Source organism: Calonectris borealis, chromosome Z (genome assembly GCF_964195595.1).
Source record: "Calonectris borealis chromosome Z, bCalBor7.hap1.2, whole genome shotgun sequence".
In the NCBI taxonomy this organism is placed as follows: domain Eukaryota; kingdom Metazoa; phylum Chordata; class Aves; order Procellariiformes; family Procellariidae; genus Calonectris; species Calonectris borealis.
Window position 1 is genome coordinate 39,589,050 of NC_134352.1, and position 24,383 is coordinate 39,613,432.

The window sequence follows — 24,383 nt, forward strand, 5'->3', positions numbered from 1 at the left end:
GCCAGCTGAAAGAGAGGCACAAGGGTGGGATTTTTAACACAGGCATTCTAGATCCCTTTGATGTGAATAGAGCTTTAAGCATCATTTCTGATGATAGTTGTTTAATTTCAGTAATACTGTGAAATTCCATTGAAAATTCTGAATTTTTAAAAGGGAATGTTAAAGAATAGTTGTAATAATTCAATAAAAATTTATAAACAGGTATATAAAATAGACTTCATCCAAATCTTTTCAGTGTTACAATTTTTTGTATTGTTTTGTGAGCAATGAGTAGAAGTTGTACTCATTATTTTTAGAAATAAAGCAGTCAAAGACTGACTTTGATATTAAATCCTTGAGCTATAGATCAGATGTCTTTCTGATGAGAAATCAAAGGGGTCTATTTATTCTAAAGTGTAAATTGTCAAAATCAGACTGGCAGGAGCTCACTGATAAATCAGTTTTCAGACAGCTCTTGGTATTTCAACTTCTAACATTTTAAATGGGATTAAGCTGCCTCATGTCAAAGCGTACCTGATTTCTAAATATAGAATGAATGGGTGAAGTGGGATCTCCACTTTTGCTGTTGTTGAGAGGGATAAATAGATTTACATCTGGGAAGCACAACCCTTTATTTGAGGTTATTGTAGGTCTGCACTTCTGAAATAGGATGTTGACAGTTTAAGAGAATTTATAAAATCATTGAGTTTTTAGTTAAGCACAAAACCAAAAAAAGGGCAAAAAGTGAACTGTAGTCAAGAATGGATTTATCCTAAATTTAGGTGCTTAAAAATTGTAAAAGTATCTTAAATCAAACCAAAATCAGAACTGGTTAGGGATGAGAAAGAACTGGAAAATACATCACTATTTATTGGAAATCATTGTATTTTTTCTCATTTTGTTCCAATTTTTTTTTCCACAAAAGATTTTTCATAAGATATTCAGTGGACCATTTGCATGTCTTCCAATGTATCTTTACAATATTTTATATCCAAAAGCTTCAAAACACCTTATAAACATGTTTTGATTAATGAGCCATGAGAGTTTAAATAGACATTTTAATTTCATTAATCATAATAATTCTGGGAAATGTATGCAGTGTTGATTTGTTTAGTCCTTTGTTAAGATATTGTTTTATGTTTCTAGGTCTTCAGTCTCTTCTCACAAATAACCACCTGTTAACTGCAGAATATCCTTTTGATTTTTTGCTAATAAATGTGGGACACATTACATTGCTAAAAAGAATATTGCATTCTGAAGTGACCACTAGTTGGCAAAAGACACACCTCTTCCTCTTTAAAAACTAATTGCTCCTGAATGAAACTGATACTGGAAAAAATCTACCATTTACTTAAAAATTGATAGCTTTACAGTTTTTCAAAGATCCGCTATTATAGGTGAACTATTTTGAATTACTAAGTATTCTGACTTAGGTTTACAAAGTTTAACACATCCATAAACATATACATTTCCATTCTGCTGAGATGCAAATATTCAATAGAAAGATGAGTAAAAGTACTTTGACTATTAACTGTGTGTGCCTCATACATAATCTAAAATACAATAAACCAGAACAGATTTTAGTTTTGCTATTGATTTTTAATGATGAATCAAGCTTCTTGTATTTTAAAGTAATAATTCAACAGCTTTGTTTTCTGTGACATTCTGCTTTCTGCACTTACCTTCTAGCACTGTAGCCGTATTTAGGTATAAGGCCTTTTTCATAAATTGAAAATTATTTGTTTGACTTACCTTTTTTACACCTTTTAATAGTCATAGCAGTAATAGTCTTAAAATATATTTTGTAGGGAAATCACAGTCTCTAATAAGATGTTTCTGTATATATTCTCAGTACTAACTACTAATTCACTGCAGAAGGCCAGCTGTCTACATTTAGTAAACAGTTGACCTTGAAATTGATAAGCTTAGAAGAGTAATCATGAAAGAGCAGCTTAGGCAAAAATGAAACGATCCATTAAAATCATAGATTTCACAACTCATTACATTGTTGACTGTGTTTCCTCAAGGTATCGTATGGCCTTTTGGAGAGCTAAGAAGGCCTGATTATTTTTCTAGCCTGTAGAAATATGGAAAAGCTTTCATCAGTTAATTTTTTTTGAGATGGAAGTGATAAAGATACAAGTATTAAAAAAAAAAAGTAATTTCAGCTTATTATTTCCTGACAAAAAAAGCAAAACAAACCAAACAAAAAACGATACCTCACCTTCTATTTGGAACTGCAACAAAGAATCTCTTATTTTTGCTGCTATTAGTCACATAAAATTAATTATGTGATCATAGTTGGTGCCTTTAAGTTTTCTAGTGTGTGTACATAGGAACACAGAGTAATGTAATCAGACTATTATGAGTAGACATGCCTAAAGGACCATACGCATGCATAGGATTCTTCATGCTCAAATGAGAGCACAAAACCCACCATGGCTATGTTCTCATTTCTTAAAAGCATGCAAGATATTTTTCCTCTCACAAATCCAGAAAACTTGTCTGTGTCCATCTTTCCCAGGACTCCTAGAAACTTATTTCCAGATTCATCTACTTGATTGATCCATGTGTTTCACTTTAGTCTCAAAGACAGTATTTTCAGCCAGAGTGAGACTTTGTGAGCCACTGTTAGGCAATTGTTCCTCAGGTATTCATCATTTTCTGGGACTCGGAACTGAAAAGAAACCAGGAAGAATTTGGCAAAGTTAGGACTGAACTGGGATTTCCGGCACATAAAATTATAACACCAAGAATGTCCGTATGGATACTGCTGAACTGTTTGACCTAGTGCCAGGATCTGAAGCAGCTGGAGCCTCCATCTGGGAGGGCATACATAGTGACAGACAAGAACAATTTTCTAAATACCAAAATTTTGCTTTAGAGAAGACAAGAGTCCCAGCACACTTTCTGGCTATATTCCATCTGCAGTAACTCTCAAGTCCTTTTATGCACCTTTTCCACTCATTTCTCTAACCTTTACACAATTTCTAAGATCAGAAGAGACAAAGGCACAATTATTTTTGTAGCTTCCTACTTGCTGAGGCAGTTTTGGCTTACATGGTTATAAACGTCCTTCTGGCCTTTAATCCAAGTTCCAGACTGCCTGGACTCAATTTCACAGTTGAACTATCAGATATTCAAACCAGACCTGAAGTCACTGCACCTGGTTGACTGTCACATGTAAGAACTGACCCTGCAGATACAGAATATCCTACCTATCGGAAAAAAGTCTTGACCCCAAAATGCCTAAAGAAATTGAATGTTACTTGCAACTGATTCAGGTTTTGGTACTGATAAGCTTTTGACTTCTCATTGAATCAAAAGCAGATAGTATCTTAGTATCTTCATCAATGTCATAAAAGTTACCTACTGGCAATATCTCTTTGTTCTCCATTTGTGCAACATGCTCGACCTTTTTTGCTTCACAGCATCAATATTTATGAAAAAAAAATATGGCCCAGCAATTAAAGAATGTGGTCTTTCTAAGATCATAATTTATTCTGAGTCATTCATTATCATCCCCTGTTTTCAGCTCACTTAAAGACTTTCTTCATATATTCTTCACACATTAAGTATTTATGTAGTATTCATGAGGAATCTGATGCAGTTGTATTAAACCTCTTTAACTGAAGTCCAGTTCAAGTCACAATGGAGTTCTTTGTCCCAATCTATATTTCTCATCTTTGATCAAACTCTTGTCTCCCTGTACTGAAACTTCTGCCTTCCCCTCACCTAAATAAAGCAGATGGAAATGAGCTGCAAAATAAATTTCCTCATTTCAGTTCTGGTACCTGGTGTTAGCCCATAAATCTCGACAGCACCAGTACTTCAGTGGAGCAGTGAAGGCAGACCTTTCAGAGTTACCTTATAACAAATTTGATCATTTGTTTGCAAAGGTTTATACGTCAGCCAAATGTGGTTGTTGATCAGGAAAGAAAAAAAAAGCATATTGCTGACATACATTCTAATAACAAACACACATCTAATAACTAGCAAAGTCCTGATCTAAATCTTAGAATTGCTAAGGACATTTGTCAGATAAAAAAGGAAATAGAAAAAGAGAGAAAAATAAGCCTGAAACAACTAAAGATTTCAGTCTAGTTGTAAGTCTGACAGGATTTGAAATACTTGGAAACAGGGAATTGTAATTAGAAGTAATGGATAAACTTAGTAATAAACCATACTACCAAGATTTCCTTCAATGTAATTCTTCTGGCATTTTTTACAGATCAGTGGATTTGAAATCCAGATCTGTATCTTTTCCATTTCACATAACTTAATAAGGGAGGAAGAACATATCAGCTCTTGACAGGCTATGACTGGGCAATCAACATTGAGAGCTGACATCTGACTGTAAAAGGCTCCATTAATATGATCAGCTGAGGGCAGGCTTGTGATTGACTGGTGGCCCTCTCCAAGCCCATTTCTGTATCATCCTATTTGGTAAAACAAAATGTACTTACTAGTGTTAAATTAAGGAATAGACTTGAAAGTGGAATTTTAGCTACCATATCTCTAATTTCTGTGGTGGCTTATAAAGTAGATATGATAGCTGTCAGATACTGAATAAGAAAAAAAAAAAGCAAACATAATACTTGTGTTTTTTCTAGAGATTATACTTGGACCTCTGATGATATCAATACTCTGCCATCTAAGTGAAGATATTAATTTTTTAGTAACAGAATCATATGTTTATATATTTGGTTTAGCCATTTTAGAATGACACAAAGTCATTCTATATTAATGTAGTATACAAAAGCATTCAGATTAACTTCTTCCCTTTCACCCCCCCCTAAGATCTGATACCATGGATATTCTTCGTACTAGTGTTGGAAAATAGAACACCCTTGGTTATTTTATTTGTGAAGCAGTTACATGTTAATAGCTCTCCAAAAGTCTTAAATACCATCCAGAAGGAAAACACCTCCATGACACTTACATATGCAAAATGTATAAAAATTTTACGGCTGGAAGAACTCGGGCAACCTGGTGTTTGGTGTTATTTTGTGACTGCCTGCATTAAGTGGGAGATGAGAGGTGTGGGACAGAATGTCTCTGATGACAAAAAGGGAAAAGCTTAATACACTGCTTTCCCACAAACACCTTTGTGGGAAATTTGACTTTTTTAACACCCTTTTTTAATGTAACATCTGCTGCATTGCTATAGTATTCTGGTCTGACTAAGGGAGCAGGTTTATTTCTATTGGAGATGATCTTTTTGCTGAGAACCGCAGTTAAGTTTGATTATCAGCAGTTAAGAACATGTTGACTTTCCTATCCAAATTTTATGTGCTATATCTGCATTCCTTTTCACTTGTTGGCATAATTGTTGAAGTCTGTCATATGTTTTGGCGAAGCTTTGGTTTCTATTTTGGTCTTTTCTTAGGATATGAAACTATGGGTTAGCCTTGGTAACCTCTCAAACAAACTCTATTATTTGACAATTTCCACACTCAGGCAACATCATTATTATTGCACAGCTATAAAACTAATGTTCTGGCAAAAGTTTAAATCACAGCAATTGGAAAAGGTCTTCCTGTTGTTTGGCTTGTGATTTCGTTATAGCCCTGTAAAAGAAAAGACTGGTCACATAATAAAGGATGTTTCTTTTTACAATTGGCAACTAAAAAAAAGATGCTAATATTAATAAATAATTTATAAACTATTTTCCAGTAATTATTAATCAGCAGTTTCACTATCATATACTTATTTAACAGCAAATTACTCTAAATACTAGTTTTCACTGTAAAGAAATCTTTACCATACTGCATCTTCATTCACCTCCTTAAGTAGACAAAATTTCCTCATAAGGACATAAATCTGCAAAACAAAAAATATAATGTTATGTGGGTAAATGTGTTATCTACATCACATCTCAGAAGTTTCAAGCTCTAAATCTGTCTCGCTTAGAGGCAGAGATTGAGTTTTTACTCTTTGGACAGTTTTTAACCAATTTGGCCTCAATCCTTGACTAAAGCTCTTGAGATTATTTAGGAGTAAGTAGAAATGAGTTCTTGAGTTCATAAATCCATCTGCAATCCAGTTACTAATGTGTATTTCTTAGCCACCTGACATTCATAAATCAAATAAGTAATGTGCTGTTAAAATTTAAGGGACTTTAAGGGATATGTGTGTGTGTGTGTGTGTATATATATATGCTTTTCTGATGGGTACTGTCAGTTTATCTTTTTTATATACATATATATATGATGTGTATATATACTATGTGTGTATCTATATATGATGTTTATACATACATATATATAATGTTTATCATAATAATCTACTTCAAGAAATCTTTAAAATATAAAACCCAAAATTTCAACTCAAAGTACCCTACTCTTCCATAACACATTTGAGATAACAAGACAGCCGTGAAACCTCTTAGAAAAAAGAGTAGAGAGCACAGGCCTATTTCTTATTCAATATCCATCTAGCGAATCCTGGATACATTGTCACCTAGGATAATGTTTCAGTATATAGAGTTAGTTAAGCTGCCGTATGAATGTTTCCACATAGACAACAGAACCACAATAGTGCTGTCAGACATTAGTTTGCAGTTGGAAATTAGTAATTGCATAAATATAGATGTAAACAAAGCACAAATATTGTCTGGTAACATTTTATTTATGGCTATATCTAATTTTTGCCTTTTATTTTGTCCTTAAAAAAGTTTTTATTTTAGTAATTAGCATTTTATTTACGCATGTGTTACAAGAGATTGAAAATAATTTACAAATAAAGTGGGTTTATTCCTAAAAATACAATTATTTAAGGGATAATTGCTGATATCAGATTAAATTCTAATTCATCAGACTCATGCTAAAGAAGTGTCAGTTTACAAAATTAATTCTTACAAGCAAGAAGAGACTGTATAAGCATTATTAAGGTGTAATGGATTGGTGTCATTTTGACAAAAATTCTCTGCAATATTTTAAATAAGATAACATTTCTGAAGAAAAAATAAAGTTGGAACCATAGTAGCCCACAGAAACTGCAGTGTTCAATTCATCAAGGCTTTTAACAAGAATATTACTGTTCTGAAATCTCTGGAAACTTTTCTACACAACAACTACTATGATTTATTTATTCTTACATATATTATATAGCCTGATTCCAGTAGTTCTGCTCTCTGTAATGGCTGTCATTAAAAGTAAGAAGCTGTGATGTTCTGAAAAGATGGGATGTGAATATGCATAAATGCACAATTTTCAGTGTGAGAAAAGCTTTTAAGTTAAACATAGCTTTATAAATAATACAGCTTAGCTGTGCATTTGTTATACACCAGTTGTCGTAAAAATGATGCAAATACAAAGTCCCTGAATTTCTCATTTGGCTGTTGAGGTTGGCTGATTTAGTTTCATAAACATTATAATGATATTTTTGAAAATCACAAATGAGGACTAATGTCATTATAATACTCTGGAAAAAAAAAAATCCAGAATGTTGAAAAATGAAGCTTTGTTCCAAGGACAAAATTTTAGTGAATTGAACTGCACTTTTTCTTCGTTGTTAGATACTTCAATTAATAAATTTTGTCCTCCAAAAGACATGAAATAATTGCATGAAACAATAATAAAACTCTGGTAATTAATCTGGTAATATTTATAGCTGTACTATCTATAATTTAAGCATTTAACCAACAAAGATGTTATCTTCTATTTCTGACAATTAAGCCAGATGCAATTAAATTTGCTGATCATGAAATTCCATTAGTCTAGCTCAATTGCATTTTCCTTATGCTATTTTTCTAGCCATCATAGTTATATTCTTAGTCTTTATGCCAACAAAACTGAGTCAGGAGTGAATGTTGTTTGTCCTCTAATTTAAAGTGTTCAAACCTCTTCTTCATCGCCCTCATGAGGCCTTATTTCCAAATTCTGTGGTGAAGTATAGACATCAGAATCTACGAATTCTGAAAAACACAGATATTACACAACTACACAAAACCAGAAATTCCCTTGGGTTTGAAGAGAAATAGTGTAGCTTATTTTTAATTCTTTTTATAAGAGTAGGAATATTAAAGCATGGAAGGCAAATGAGCTAATGGATTGGTTAAATCGTAGCTTTCTGAAAGCTCCATACTAAATTACTGTATCAACATTTTAACATTCAGGTCAATATGGAAAAGATGATTGAAAACTGAATACAGTGACTTAAGGAGAGCTATACTAAATTTCCAGCTGAGGATATGGCATAGTGTGTCTATAGGTATAAATGAATGAATTGCTATATAACCTTGGAATTACTGAAAAATGTCAGGAGACTGACAAATTATTAATGTGCCAATTTTCTAAATAAATATCATATGACATATAAATGCATAAATGAACGGAAAGCTGGGAGTCATAACTGGAACACCAAATTAGGGAAATACTGTTTATGTAGAGGACATTGCACTTAACGGTTTGATGTCATCTTTTCATGTGTTTGTCAGGTCAAGTAGCTCACAAATGTACATGTACACAAAAGGAACCACACATGTGCATGCATGTTGCAACACTTGAAAGAGAGTACCTTACACAGAGCCGAAATGGAATCAGACTAGACATTTGAGTTGACTTATAGAGTGTCTGTCAGTCCATTGCAGAATATTCATATTCTTGTGCACATAAGCTCAAATAGACTTTAAACACCAGAAAGGTGACACTGCACTTGTTCTCTAACTTATAAAATCATGTTCTCTTTGTGCACGTCAGATCTGCATGCAGGCCAATAGCCAGAGGGTTGGCCAGTTTACCCTGCTGCTAGCTGTGGTAATTTATACTCACAATAATGAAAACAAAATAGAGCTTTTCTGTTTTAAATATATACACTCAGAGTATTTTTGCTTGGAAAATATTTGCAGGTGACAATATTTTATCTGTTTGCTTTGCTGCACTAAATGCACCATGTTGTATGTGCTAAAACAGGTGCCAAAGGCAGTGAATCAGCATTTCCAGGGTTGAAATAGAATTTCCAGAAGTACCACCATCAGAAAGTGAATCATTGAGGATTGAGATTAAAGTAGTGGTAAAATTGGCAGACACAAACATGTTCATCTGCTCAGAGATACTGCCTTTCTCATTCCCTAGCAGAGTATACACACAGATCACTCCTGCTAAGTACAACTTGAGATGATCCATCTGGCTTTACATTAGAACTGGGTGATAAATATCAGGGGATTTAAGATTTATTTTGATATTATTTTTAAATTTGTTACCTTTCTTTTTACAGTTCACTGATATTGCTGTTTAACACTCTCCAAACTAGTGTGCAATTCCTCAAGGAAAATACAGGCATATCTGAAATATATTTTTACTTTTTTTGCAGTACAGTTAAAAAATTTTTTTAGTCCATTCCTGTGTCAGTCTGCTCTTAATAAATATCAGTATTTCCTATTAAAATGCCGATAGTGGATTTATGTTTGAGGAGATAGGAACACAAATCACAAATGAATGTCTGGATTAGAGAAATACAATCTGGGTATACATATTTATATTTTTCAGTTTAATTCACATTACTGAAGACTGTAGCTTGTTAGCTTAATTTAATTACTCTCAAAAACATCATCAGAACACTGTCATAGTGGCATATATTTAAAATATTCACAGTCTTCTTACGTCGCATATACTGAGACCAACTAGCCAATGCAAAAGGTTTTAATCTTGCTTTCCTTTTCTTTTGATTCTGTGACCACAGTCAGTAAAATATTGTGATGGCACACTGGCTTGAAGTAAACAGCGGTCAATGAAAAAGAACCAGGTTTGATGTGGTTTCATAGTTTGGTTTTATCTGGTTGTTTCACATCTGAGGGAATGAAAGGAAAACAACCAGAAAGAAAGAAAAAGATTAAATTTTTTACAAGTGAATGAATTGCAGAAGTTCAAATGTAAAAACATCTTTGTCAATGTAAAAACATTTTTGGCTATGAAAGCTATGGCTTATTATCAGTGCTAGCTTTAAATTGCAAGACAGCAGAGTAACGTGTTGGGTAAGACCACTGAACAAGGAAAACAAATATAGGTGGTTCATTGAAATCAGCTGCTATGTAAAGAGCGTGTAAAAATTTATTAACCTGAAAGAAGTTGTATAACTTTATCAAACTGTGCTGAACAGTGTATTGGAGCTAGTTATGCTATTTTTTTGTTTTATTGTAACAAATATGGATACAATAAATACGTATTTTCTATTTCCACTCCATTTGGTTTATATTTCCTAACAGAATGTTGTATATACAATTAGAGATTACATCAGTACAGAATTCTAAGTGAGAATTCTACTTAAACTCAGTGGTGTAATGAAAGAAGGTGGCAATGAGATTATTTTTTTTTTGTTTTCCCCATGAATTTTTCTGAGCATCATCCACCTATGAATAAAATTACCTCCTCAGACAAAATTTACAATATTGAGGTGTAAACAATCCCCACTTTGCTGATGAAGAAAAAGAGAGAGAAGACTGAGGATGAAAAGAAATGATCCAAACTTCACACACAGCAGGATTTATTAATACAACATCCTAAACCTGGATATATCCAGAGACTAGAGAAAGAAAAGAGAACAGCACTACTGCAAGAGTGCATTTTCCTAAGAATGAAACAATCTCCCAAATTAAGTCCTGGCTTAGTTTCAGTCTTGGATTATTGTCAGAATACTTGCTAAAAAGGGGTATACCTGTAAGCTATGTGAAATTCTTAGTTCCTAGTAAGGGAGATAGTTTGTTGATGATCATCAAATAAAAGTGGATGGTAATAACAAGAATTATGCAAATCTTGCAATGGATTGGCACCCTTCCAAAATACTTTTTCCTAAGAAGCATAGTCTGTGAAGAACAAGAACTTCTTTCCCAGCAGAAATCTGTTGGAAGGACATTTTTCTAGTACCTGCCTTCTTCTGGGGAGAAAAAAAATCCCTTTTCAATACATAGCAGGAATGGCTCAGTCCCAGACTATATGCTACACAATTACAGCTTCATTATAATATTTCTTTAAAAATCTTACCTATTTAAAAGAAAACGTGGAGTATTTTAAAAGAGTAAAATATAGTATCAATTACATAAAAGTGTTTGACTCAAACTTGGGCTTTGCAACACATACAAAACATATTGCCTAACAGACTGCTGGCTCATAGCACTTAATAGTATGATGGTGATGAAAAATCTGAAGAAAAAATACTAGCTTTGATAAGTCTTTGAATCATTGCCAATAAGTTCTTCTTTTGATAAACTATGGCAGTCACCTTTATAAAATATCTCCCTAGATATATTTACATAATGATTGATTGAGGAGAAATGTCTTCAAAGCCTTCTGAAGATGGAATGTAAAATGGGATTCACTCACTCACTCACTCACTCACTTACACACCTAAATTACTGTTAATGCAGCAGAAGGGGGGCTAAATAAAGTTAGCTACATTCTTCTAACTGGCTCCATGAAGCTAGAGCAAATTTTGTCATTATTAATATCATTTCCCAGTGCCTTTCTGTCACGCTGAATCAGATCCAAAATGCCTCTGAAACTTCTCTTGACATAGTAACTGCTACTTGTCACAAATGATTATTAAAACCTAACATTCATTTTAGAACACCTGTGACAGTTTTGAAATTTAAGATCCTTACATATTAAATATTCTGACAGCTGAAAAAATAAATGCAATTGCTCCTTCTCTTCTAAGATCATACCTGTTTTTTTCATTGATACTCAGGTTCAGAGTATCTTAAAATATGGTAGACCTTCCTAAAAAATTAAGCTTGTTCTGCCTTTGAGGCCACTGAAGTAGCTGCTCCATCCTCCTCCCTTAGAAGAGAGTCTGTCTGATTGAAGCATTCATATAACTCCTTTCATGTTCTGCCTAGCTCAAAAGTCTCTGAAATTTTTCAGTAGTTCTCATTTCCGTTGAGAAAGCTGTGCATGCCACCTATGAAATACTACTGGGAAAATACAGCTTCCTTACATACATAAGCTAAAAAATAGCTGTTATTTCTATACTTATTTCTGGAAATTACTCAGACAAATTCCTGTCATTTTTCAACTTTTAAAAAGCAAAACTTCTTCACTTGTTTCTTGACAGCAAAAGTAACTTACAGCTTTCAGAATCAGATGCCATTCATGTGGGACTTTTCAGTCTTTATTCAAACAGCGCATCTCATGAAATATTCTTGTGAGTGAGAAGTTCTGGTTTTGTTTTGTTTTTTTTGGGTTTGGTTTGGTTTTTTTTTTAGTGTGTAGGGTTTTCCCAAATACCAGGCCTTCATAAATGCATCTCTTAGTTGTTCTCTCACAATATTTTCTGAAACCTGGCCAAGAGCTCCCCTAACAATCCAGAAAATGTTGGTTCAACTGTTAGGAAAGAATGGGTGGTACTCAAAACCTTCAGAGTTTATATAGCCCAACAAAATCTGATTTTGTTGTAATATAGGGAGACAAGGGTTGTTTTCCTAAAAGAGGGCACCATTCAGAAGACTTCTTTGAAGGGGAAATCTTGTTGTGATTCCTTGTGATTAAGACCTTACTACTTATACTGAGCTTAACCTATCTCTGTCAGTTTGTAACACAGGAAGACAAGACCAGAAAACAGCTAAGGAGCTATGCATAAAGTTGGGAGTATTTCTTAGTTTTACCAGTTCTTCTTAATAGTTAGGATAGCTTCAGCTGGTACTTGGTTTCCTAGATTCAACTCACGTTAAACACTATGAAAATCAATAGGAAGTGATGAAGACATTGAGTGGTTTCCTATGGAATCCAGTTATGCAAGGATACTGAACCATGACACTGTCCTGAAGGACAGCCATGGAGTCTTCTTATACACTGTTAAAGTGGCAGGTCACAACTGTTTTAGTCTCCCCCAAATGAGTAATATGTCTCTTTCATGCAGAAAGTAATTGCTTACTGGAAGTCTTAGGTTCTTAAGGTTCTTAGGTTCTTAAGTCTTAGGTTCCCCAACTATTCAAAGCCTACTATTTTAGTAATCTCTAAATAAAGACGTATTTCTTTGTTTTTAGAATTTAGCTGAACACAATATATCTGCTAGACTCACCAGCTTAAAATAAGGAGTGGAGACTGCAGAGATGAAAACACGACGGTTGTTTTGTCTGGGACCAGTTAGATATGGGCCTTTCTTCAGGCAATAATGATGCTTTTTGAAGAGCTGAGCTTTACTGCATTGAATGCCCTTTTGTCTTTTTAAGTGTTAGGATTGGCTGGTTTGTATGATAGTTTTAAATATAGGTAATACATGAGTATGAGAAAAAAATTTTAATCCTGAAAATAATCTAATGGAAAGCAATAGGATTTTGCTTAGATCAAAGGCAAAAGATGATACAGCTATCAAACGTGGTTAAAAAATACTATGCAGAAATTTTATGTATGGAGCACTAACTGCAGAGGTGATTTCTGATCTAGCAGTCCCTCTCTGCCTCCTTTTGTGCCCAGTATTTCTTATTCATAGTTCAAGGTCCCTCATCGTCTTCTCAGTTTTACTTGCCTCAGTTTATCCATGGTTTCAATTTTTGATGCTTACGTTCATGTCTTTCATCACTGAGATATGACTCAGAAAAACATTACTGTGATAGCTTTTGCATAGCGTTTCTGACAAACTGGCTAAGTTTGTCATCTTTGGCTGTTTAGGTTCTTTCTGATAATTACTTTTATTGCACTTTGTTAGTGTATAAATGGGAGTTTCTAGTTGCATGAGCTCTATTTCTTGGATTGCCTTATTCAAGTACAGGAGAACTAAAATCTAGAAGACAAACGTTTGATCCCAGCATTCATCCTGTTCCCCAGTTCTCTTACTCAAAGAGACTAAGGGGCCAAGGGGGTTCTTGCCTGGTAGCAATCCATCAACACTGTTTATCAGATATACCCTCCACTGCCCACTCGTGTCATCAGTCAATAAACTTTTAGAGAACAAAACCCTTGCATTGTTTACTTAAGTGTAAGCTTACAGTTTTGTAATTCTCCATTTATGAAAGAGGATGCCTTGCTTTTCAGCTTAAGAAAGGAAATGATGTCATATTTTGGTACTTTAGGTTTTTTGGATGTTGTAAAACACTTCATTTGACTTTTCAAAGTCTAGGAAGCCTCAGTTGTCAATTACTTGCATGTAGAAAATCTGCTTTGTAATATGTGCAGCCAAATTTATCCCTGGTGGAACCTTATTGACTTCAAATTAAAATCAGCTTCTGTTAAATGATCCATATGGGAAATACACAGCTTGGTTAATCAAAGGAAGGTATCCTTTACGATGTGTGTTAGTTTAAATCTGGATTTTTACTTATATGCAATGCTTGCAGTTATTACAATTAAATATGCAAAAAATAGATCGAATTTGAAAGTGATATAAAAGGTGATGCTGGCTAAATGGTATAATGAACTGCATGTGACGAAGCTGGTGGTAATGCTCATGTGTGTGTAACTGTGTTGTGGTTTACATAACAACATAGGCAACGGTACTCATAGAGCAGGATAAACAAGTGGGGGGTGCTATTCATACAAAGGGGGAATCTTTATATCAGTTTCTATTCTCTGTAGTTCAGAGTTTTTAAAATGAAGCGAAAGGAGCCTGGCAGTCTGATAGCTACAGAGAGGAGGTTTGGAAAGCTTAGGCATCACTAATAAATTGTCTGCTAGCAAGGTTAAGTTTTAACCCTGATAGAACCCTCCAAATCCACTGTAAGAATACTAGAGTATTTTCTGTCGTGGATTTGAGGTTTTTGACTTTTTCCTCAGTCATTTCTAGCTTTGTCTTTTTGTAGCTATTTTTTAAGTTTGCTAATTTTTCTATTTTCAACACCTTAACAATAATGGTATCGTCACCCTTGTGAAGCTAAGGAATTATGAAGATGCATGCTCTTAAAAGACATATTTAGCAGACAGGAGACAGGCTGAGGAAATATTATCCATTAAGTGTTGTGATGTATTTGTATTGGTGGCCATGGGGGAAGGCAGAGGATATTTAACCTCCAGGAGCAAGAAAATCAATCTCATAGAATTTGAACTATATGCGAAGTGCTTAAGAATGAGAATCTTCTAGAAACATAGGCAATCTGAAGTAAAGCAAACTTTCTCCTGTAAATTTAATGTCTAAATCCAGGAGAGATTACACGACTATGATCTTGTTTATAGTTTAGCAGCTGAAGTGACTAAGAAATTTTTGACTAAACTGTAAGCTGATTGCTTTAATGAATAACACTTTCTTGTATAACTTCTGCAGAAAAGGATTGTGCATTACTTAGGGGGAGGGTGTGAGGAAACCCCAATATATTGTCACTTAACTGACTTGAAAATGAATGTTATAACATTGTAGAAACAGAAATCAAGAGTAATGAATGTTCACAAGGCAAAATTTAGTTCAATAACATATGAAAGATGCATGATTGCTTAGATTTTATATCCAGCACAAATCAATCAATTTTAATACATTAAAAATATCAAGAGCTTAGGAAATTTCCCCATCACTTAATACTCAGTTTATTTATGAATATTACATAAAATTAAGGAGTCTATTTATCAATTAGTATGTACAAGTGACTGATGGAAACTTTAAACTTTGATTAAATCACTGCTAGGCTGGATGAAACCAGCCTCCCAATAACCATAGACACTCCGTTAACTTGCCAGCCATCAAGGCAAGCTGGTAAGTTGCTACTAAAATGGAGTTGTAAAACAGATTCATGAGTTAAAAAAAAGAGTTAGTACTTAAGAAAAAGTGTGTGGTTGCTAGATGTGTTCAGTAAATTAATGTACTTTAAAGAGAATTACACCATACGTGTACAAACATTTTTTTCAAACATTTATATTAAAAAACAATTAAAATAGGAAGAACTAACGTTAAATAGAATCAAAAGACTGTATTTATTATCTGTGCAACTTCAAGTTAGCATGTTTTTCATAAAAAGGAACTGTGTAATGCTTGGTTTTTAAACGGAAATCAAACATGAAACTTGCATGTTTTTCCAGCCTGAATGTAGATTTTTGGTACAGTGCATACAACTAATTTCAATATTGGCAAGAGACAGTGGAAAATAAAGAGGGTTAAATGCCTTCTGAGACAAAGTTCAAAAAAAAGTATCTCTAGATAGAGGTTGTCTCCCTTTGTGAAAATGATTTTTCTGATTTGCTGCTAGTTCACAAGGAAGGATGTTCTGTCAGTGGCTGTTAGAAAATACAGTGAGAGGTAACTGAAGAAAATGTATGCTTTACATAAATGACAGTTGTAAGAAGAAAAGTTAGAGAATTAAGGTGAAGAGTGCAAGGTCAATCATTCAGAAAGATTAGGGACAACAAAGTTATGTTCTTCCTGTAAATCTTAGTTTAGCTCTGTGTGTTCATATATTTTGGCACAGTCTTGACTAATGTACACCGTATCTGCATCCCCATAGATAGTCTAGAGGACCTCCCCAGATCTCCCCAGAAACATCCACACCACACAACATGAACATCTGACAAGCCCTTTGGGTTTTCAACAAGATCCTTTTGACATCTGTTATGCCCCCAACTTCTGTGCATCACCATGCCCAGGCGTATGCTACAACAAAAAAGATTCTGCCAGCCACTACAATTTGGTACACACATTAATCTTGCTGCAAGAATAGGACACATAGTAAAAAAGACTATAAACTGCTGGGTGAGGAGCTAACATGCTCCAATAGTGTTTCCTGCAGGACTGCACAAATGTTTCATCTTCGTGATGCTGCAGGTAGCAGTCAGATGCCGGGAGGACAGCTGGCTGCTGGATAGTCATACAGGAGAGCTCCTGAAGAGCCTTTGACAGGTGAAGACATCATGTGATCTAGAATGGTGGAGCGCTGCAGGAAGCATGTTGCAGCTGCTGAACAGTGATTCAGGCCAGGCTGTGTCTTCAGACAGGTCGTTGGAGACATCTTGCTTCTTCTGCTCTGTGGCTATTCTATATGGGTCTTATGTGGCATTGGTCAGCAGAGGGCTGACAGAGGGCTTCTGGGAGTGCATCTTTATTGTAATGCCCCAAATCAACTATCCCTGGCATTAGAAGCCTGTGTATCTGTGCCTCTTTCTTTTCTTTCCACAGGATGTAGTGCAGTATGATGAGGGCGAATAGGCTACCTGGTGGCTTGCCGTGCAGAAACTTTGGGAAAATGCGGTACTAAAGGCAGAAGTACTTCCCTCAGCTGGCCGCGGGTACTGCTGCCATGACAGAGACTTGGCTTTTCGGGCATTTTTTGTTTATGTCTTTCTAACTTGCTCTATCACTACATTCTGAACGAAGCTCTGCAGTCGCCAAGTGAAAATGTTTTTTGCAGGTTGAAAATTATGTTCCCAGTACAGTCTGACTGACTGCTCCTGTTGACTACGATACAACCCTCCCTTTCAATTGAGAAGTTCAAAATTGTCACCAAACTTACCACAGTGACGCAGTATTCTGAGAAGGCTTTGGATACTACGGCACTGCAGGATGATGCTGTGCCTGGAAGTGTTAGTGCATGAGCTGAGGATTTGGTAGAGAAAGTTGTCTGGTCTTGTGTGGTGTGTGCCACAGATACAGTATATGCTATGGATGTGGACTGCCCAGCTTGTGGGTGTGAAGTCCCTTGTTTAACCTCCTGGACTGGGTGTTCACAAAGTTTTCTTACTTGCCTGATGCTGCCACACTGCTCTGCGCAGCCACTAAAGATGAAACAATATGGACGTAAAGATAAGTCTGTGGAGGTGGCAACAGGGCAGTTGAGGTGCAGCCACTGAAACCACAGAGGAGGTAGTATCACTTACTCTTCCTGAAGAAGTAATTTTAAGAAAAATCTTATTTGACCTCCTCTGTTTTAAAGTAGAGCATGTGAAATATCAGTGGACTCTTCATAGAAAGTAATTGTGAGCATGTGAGATTTATCGGTGATTTAACTTAACATAGTTAAATTGGGAAGGTGTCAAAGGATGAATCTCCAGGTAAATATTCAGAACCCTGCTTGAATTGAGGGAGCAGTAGATTTTTTCATAAAGTGACTGATTTGATCAGTATTTGTAGATCTTGTGGCAGACCTGAAAAATAAATGAAACAACACAAAAAGATATTTGCTTTATTTGATGGAAAACTAAATTTTTTTGAAGACAAAATGTCATGTAGTTTTTTTAATGGAAAACTGAGTTTTTTCGAGGAAGTATTGCAATCAACTCTCATATTCAATTATCAATACTAGGAAGTTGTATTTCTTGCTTAGGAAATGATGAGCCATATATTGATATTTTACAATACTTACGGGCCAAATAAATTTACTGCAGTTTTTTTCTGTATTCACACTGATTTGCCATTTTGTATAGTTTCCATAATCCCACTAACTTTCTGTCTGGTTTACTGGCTTTGAAGGAACATGCCTTTTGGCACTTCAGCCCAACCTCATTACAGCCCAACTTCAGCCCCAAGAAACTTCTTGGCTTCTCATTTTAGTGCAGGATCTATATGATTCACAGAGAGCTGCAGGAATGGCGAATTGTTTTTTCATTTGTTGATTTCCACAACACAAGATGGCATGGCCATGGCTGTCAAGGCTGGTGGGTTGGAGGGAGTGTCATGGTGCCCTGTCCAACCAAGGAACCCAGCAACCCTGTCCCAAATACTGCCCCGTTACCTTCCTTGCAGGGAGAAACCCTTCCTGTTGGGTTGTATGCCATATTCTGCTTAACATCTGTTGGCACTGAGTAAGTGCTACCAGCATAAGCGGGAGGAGATGAGACATGACAGGGGCGGATGTGTGAAGATGAGTGTAGTGCAAATGGAGGCTGCTACATGGGAAACTTCTTGATAGGAAAAAGGAGACTTTCATGAAGAACTGAATTTACCTGAAAGGAGGATGAGGGATTTTTCCAGTAGTTTAGAGATTGTCTTAAATTCAATGTCATCTTTATCTTGCGTTAATAGTTTTTAGAACTTGTATTTTACCTGGAAATGTGCTGGTTTTGCATGTGCCTGCTTTCAGGGGAGTGGCTGAATGGGCCACATTTCTCTGAGAGTGCTGCCTGAGAAAACACGGAGACCTCAGTGACACCTTCCCAGAGATCAAACTTGTGGTAGTCTCTGTTTTGCAGTCTTGGTTTTGCAGTACCAAATACGTTATTAGAAATATGCTAGTGACATAAGGTGTAATATATAAAGCATTTGGTGAGGAGATGTGTAATGAGGCTCTTTAACTTCAGAAACTAAGTGAAAACTTTGAAGGTCTATGTCAGGGAGCAGGACGGGCTGGCTGAGCTCAAATGGGGGCCTGAGCCCAAGGGCAGGGCATAGGGGGAGGCCCCATAAGAGACTGGGCAGGGCTATTAAACGTTTTTAGTGCCCTCAAGGCACTGATACTGTTTTAGAAAGATTAGTGAAAACAAGATCATGGAAGAGACATAGAGAAACCAAGAGCTGCTGGGTGGGAGACCAATGACCAGTCTGGAAAGGAGACTTACATGGTCTCACTACAGAAATACTTTTAGTATTTTATCGAGAGCTGTTTGTTATGGTTGGTCATCTCTCTGCTTTTGGGGGGGGGGGAAGAGAAAAAAAAAAGATTAGAAAAAAAAAGAATCATTTGCTCTCCGTGCAAGATGAAGTACATCTGAAATCTTGACTTTTTCTTTCTTTTTTTTTAGTGAAATTGGAAAGCTGTTTTATAACTATTTCTATGCATTTATGTTGTTGCTGAGTATGAAGAATTTCTAGTCAGCACCTTGAAGTACTGGTAGAATAGATTCTTCTTAAAGAATAATGGACTATTACGGCACAGGAAATTGAAAATAAACATAGAACAAAAGTCAAAGCTTTTATTTTAAAAATATAGACACCTTTTCACCTAGTAATATCCTTTTCATTAAGAAAACATAAGTGAATATGTATGACTTTGCCCCTGCTATATTAGGAAGTGAGTGTGTTTTCACAGGCATGCTAACTTATTTTCTGTTCTTAATGTAATAAATAATCATTTAGTTAATTCAGGGAATAATAGTTAATAACAGACTTTTCTAAATCTGTTTTTATATCATTTAACGTAACCTGTGGATTTGGGAAGTAAAAGACGCCAAGTAGGAAATTCAATTTAAATTACTAACCACCACGCCCACACACACATTCTCAATGAAAACAGACTGATGTGACAAAGTCTATATGATTGTATTTGCCTCCTTTAAGTGCAGAATACCACTTTTACATTATACTTAATTTCAGTGAATACCTATCTCAGGCAAGTGCTCTTTCTTTGTTTCTTGTTCTCCATCTTCATTTTCAGAGTCGTGTCTGTTTTTCTTCTGTTAGAGGTAGTCAGTTAAGTGTTCACTTAAGGAAGAACATATTCTATGTCAGAACTCACATTTACTAGAGACACTTCCAATTTTGAAGGAATCTGTTTTCAGAAACTGTTAATTCTTGCCATTTTGTCAACTTGTATGTGCAAACGTTTTTTTTTTTAATTTATGTGATGTGAATATTCCTTCAGAATTGTTTTCTTATCATCTTTTTTAAAAAAATATTCTAAATTTATCAGGAAAGGGCATGAGTGGGATACAATATTTGCCTTTGAGTCACTGCTGAGACTAACTGTAGCTGTTTTTAAATTAGTTTGCTAAATAATTATATCACTAATTATGATTAAGTGAAAATTCAAATCCCCACTTTGCTACAGTTTTCATGACAAACAGGTTCATAAAGAAACCACAGAAAATACATGTGTAGAAAATGGTAAAGATATATCCCGGATCTGATATCTCCTCTTATGAAGAAATGAATAAAAGGAGAAACTCAATGGAAGTTAAGGCAAAATATCTCAAAGTATTTACACAAAGTTCTAAATTCTGATTTAGATAAAGAGCTAAAAAAAAAAAAATCTACACAGCCTTTAACTCCATCCATAGATTTAAATCTGTTGCATTTTAATTAGTTCATAAATGTGTGGACAAAGGAATTGTTACATACATGGAGCTTTATGTATCTCTCTCAGCTCTTTCCACTTACCTTGCTTTGTAAAATGATCCCCACTTTTTGTGCCTTATGAACACCTATATGATTCCACCATTTTATTTTTAAGTGACAGTTTTAAATACCTAAGTAACAATTCTTTTTTCTTTTCTTTTTTCCTAAAGGAAGTAATGTTAAAAACTTGACTCATGATCCTGAACAGAATTAAACCATATGTGATATTTTATTTATGAAATGTTACGCATCTTGAAGCCTATACAAGCATAAGATTGGATTGCAATTGTCTATTTCCACATAATACAGTGTTTATTGATTACTGTAGGAACTAGATATATTCTTCTTGTTCTGTGTCTGTATGCTTTAAGAACTTTTCAAGTTGCCTGTTATGTTGTGTGAGTTTGTCTGAATTAGATCCAAAGCTGTGCTTACAAAATGGATCTTTTATCATTTGTTGTCACCCCCTTCTCTAATAAAATCCACCAGATGCAAACCAAGTCTAATACTTGCAAATTTTGCAAAATACTTTCATAAAAATGGTTTCTTTTTATGAGATTGTGTGCGACTTACCCTTGGGCTTTTCCATCAACTTTACAGACAAGGTGGTAGCCTGATCTGAGTAAATAAAGGAAGACAATGGAGACTGAATTGATGTGATGTCTTTCTTCATTTCAACATGTGTTTCTGATTAGTTAAAATACTGTAGGAGTTTTATATATAGCTATGTGTTTTGGGTTAAACTTTATCTTTGAGAACTGGTCTGTCTCCTGATTGAAACTGCACGTGTATACCTCATACTCTCTTACCGTTTTGCCTGCAAATTGGTTGGTCGCTTTAAGAAGCATGTGTAAATTTATCATCTAACTGTGCTTTATTGTTTCATATACAAATCTGTATATCCAGACCTCACAGAACAGAATCGTGCAGAATCATTCAGCTTAGATGGGACCTCAGATCTTCTATTCCATATAAAATGAAGTTGAGATGTATAAAACAAATAAACAAAATTCTGAGTTTTTTATTTGAAGAACTTTGTCTAATTGGATAAGAATTACTCTGTAAAATTCATGACAAAAGCTAGAGAGAGAAAAAAGGGAGTGAATAAATTTACACTGACTTTTAATAGTTATAATTGGTTACGTATATCAGGTAATCTGTATCAATTTTTGTAATAGTTGCTAAATAATACCAAGACAGATTTGGTGCAACTATATCTTGAATTAGAATCATAAAATGATAGAACGGTTTGGGTTGGAAAGGACCTTTATAGGTCATCTAGTTTCAAACCCCTGCCTTGGACAAGGACATCCTTCACTAGATCAGTTGCTCAAATGAATTAATTCATTTTTGCATATACAAGTTTTCTGTTAACTTGCTTCTTTTGATCTTTTTCATTCTTTTTAAGGTGCTGGTGGCTGGTCTCCACTTGTGTCCAATATATATCAATGGCTTCAGATCGATCTTGGTGAAAGAACTGAGATTACTGCTGTTGCTACTCAAGGTGGTTACGGGAGCTCCGACTGGGTAACAAGCTACCTTCTGATGTTTAGTGATAGTGGACGAAACTGGAAGCAGTATCGTCAAGAAGAAAGCATTTGGGTATGTTCTTTCAATAATGAGAATTAAGTTTCTGCAGAAGACTTAAAATACTTGTGCTATACATTGTTGCAAATATAAGCAAAGCAGTGGAATATAAAGAACTACACTGAAAGTGTTTAGATAATTAAATATACAAAATTATTTAGATTTTTACAAGATAAAAGGCTGTAAAAAGCAAACAAACATCAAAAACCTAAACTTAGCGTTACTTCATTAAGTCTCAAGGAGGTATTCTGAGGACTAAAAATGTACCGCAAAATCTCTTTTGTCTTGCTATGTATAGTAAAGTTGTTTTCCCAATGTTTTGATCCCAGTGTGTTAAATTTGGCTTTTTAATTAGGGGGAAAAAAAAACCCACACTTGCTTTATTTTTTCTGGGACATTTAATCTTATTGTAAAAATAAAAAGAAACAACACAAAGAAATCAAAATCATAACCAAACAAATCCCAGTTTATTTAAAAACAAATAAATATTAAGCAATATTTATTTTTTGGTCATCTAATTGAGAGTCTCATTTCTGATGTTCCAACCCATTTATCTCCTATTAGCTTTGTAGCTAGTAATAATAATTAATAAGCTTTGCTATGCTCATGACCTTCTATTCACATGTATTTTATTGAGAGCAAAAGATACACAATACCAGACAGACAATGTCCAAAATCCTCATGGAAAACTGAATACAATTCTAGACCAGACTTGCATCTTTCCTTGATCCTCAGTGATTAGCAGCTTGGACTAAAGGAAGAATATTTATACTTGTGGTCTACGATTTTATCCTGTCAAGTTACTTCTATCTTTCTGTCCATACAAAGATCTGATTCATTTTTAAATTTTACTAAGTTTTAGATTTCATATGTTTCTTGCTGCAGTTAAACATTATTTTAAAATGTATTTCATTTTAAACATTTTAATTTTGTTAACTATTAATTCAAAATGTTCTTGTGATTCTTATTGTCAAATCTCATCTATGATATAATGAGATTATGCAGTGGCTTACTTGTTCCATAATTATCCTTCTTTTTGAATTTGCTACATACTTCCGCTTCAGATTGTGTTTTCATAACAAACAGAAATAAATGAGTTTCTAATCCATATGGCTGTGGGGAGTGAGAAAAGAAAAACAATCTTCCAAATGTTACATGAGCATAAGCAGGTACAATATTGTCTTTGCCCATCTTCAGACAGACTGATAAAACAAATCTGAGAGGCAGCGCTGCTTGATCTCTTCAGTGAGGGCTCTTCTGAAATCCCATATTGGTATTGCAAACAGTGATGTAGATAGTTATTTCTTGAATATTGCCACCAGTAAAATATCAAACAGAAGTTCAAAAAAATTGTTAAATGCTGATGCAGACATTGGGGTAAGGAAGTTGTTAGATCTGTAGGCGGGGAAAAGTAAGGCTTCAATTCCATTATTTCAAACTTAATTAAAAAAAAAAATCTTAATGATTGCAATGCAGATTGGAGGTATGGCTTGCAGGCAGTGATACATAATTCAAGTGTGTAAACTGTAAAATTCAGGGATAGTCTATTGATCTTTTTTATGTATCTTTATTTAGGAGTTCTGTTTCTAGGGGAATATATTTTCTCTTTTCTAAACTAATGTATAGACATAGTCTTGGAATGAAACTCTTAAATCTCTATTTATTTTATAGATCTTCTCTGACTGTTATCTGTTTATGTTAAGTCTTAAATAAAGTGCCCAAGTTCATTTCAGGCAAGAACATCCCATTTATGATACCTACTGTGTTATTTCTAACTTCTTTTTAACCGAGTCATTGCCCTATAACAAGATTGCTTACCAGAGATAACTTTTTTCCTTTTTTTTTTTTTGACTACTACTGTGCATTAGAAAGACGGAAGATGCTCAGTTTTGAGGGCTCTGTGTTGCTATAAGTACTTC

General features: G+C 34.7%; 1 protein-coding gene across 1 annotated transcript in view; it reads left to right on the top strand.

Moving 5' to 3' along the window:
* CNTNAP4 (contactin associated protein family member 4) overlaps positions 1–24,383 on the top strand; it is a 263,240-nt gene that overhangs the window by 55,041 nt on the left and 183,816 nt on the right. The window contains exon 3 of the mRNA XM_075138182.1: positions 22,286–22,479. Coding sequence (XP_074994283.1) covers positions 22,286–22,479 — 194 coding nt within the window. The remainder of the gene's footprint in view (positions 1–22,285; positions 22,480–24,383) is intronic.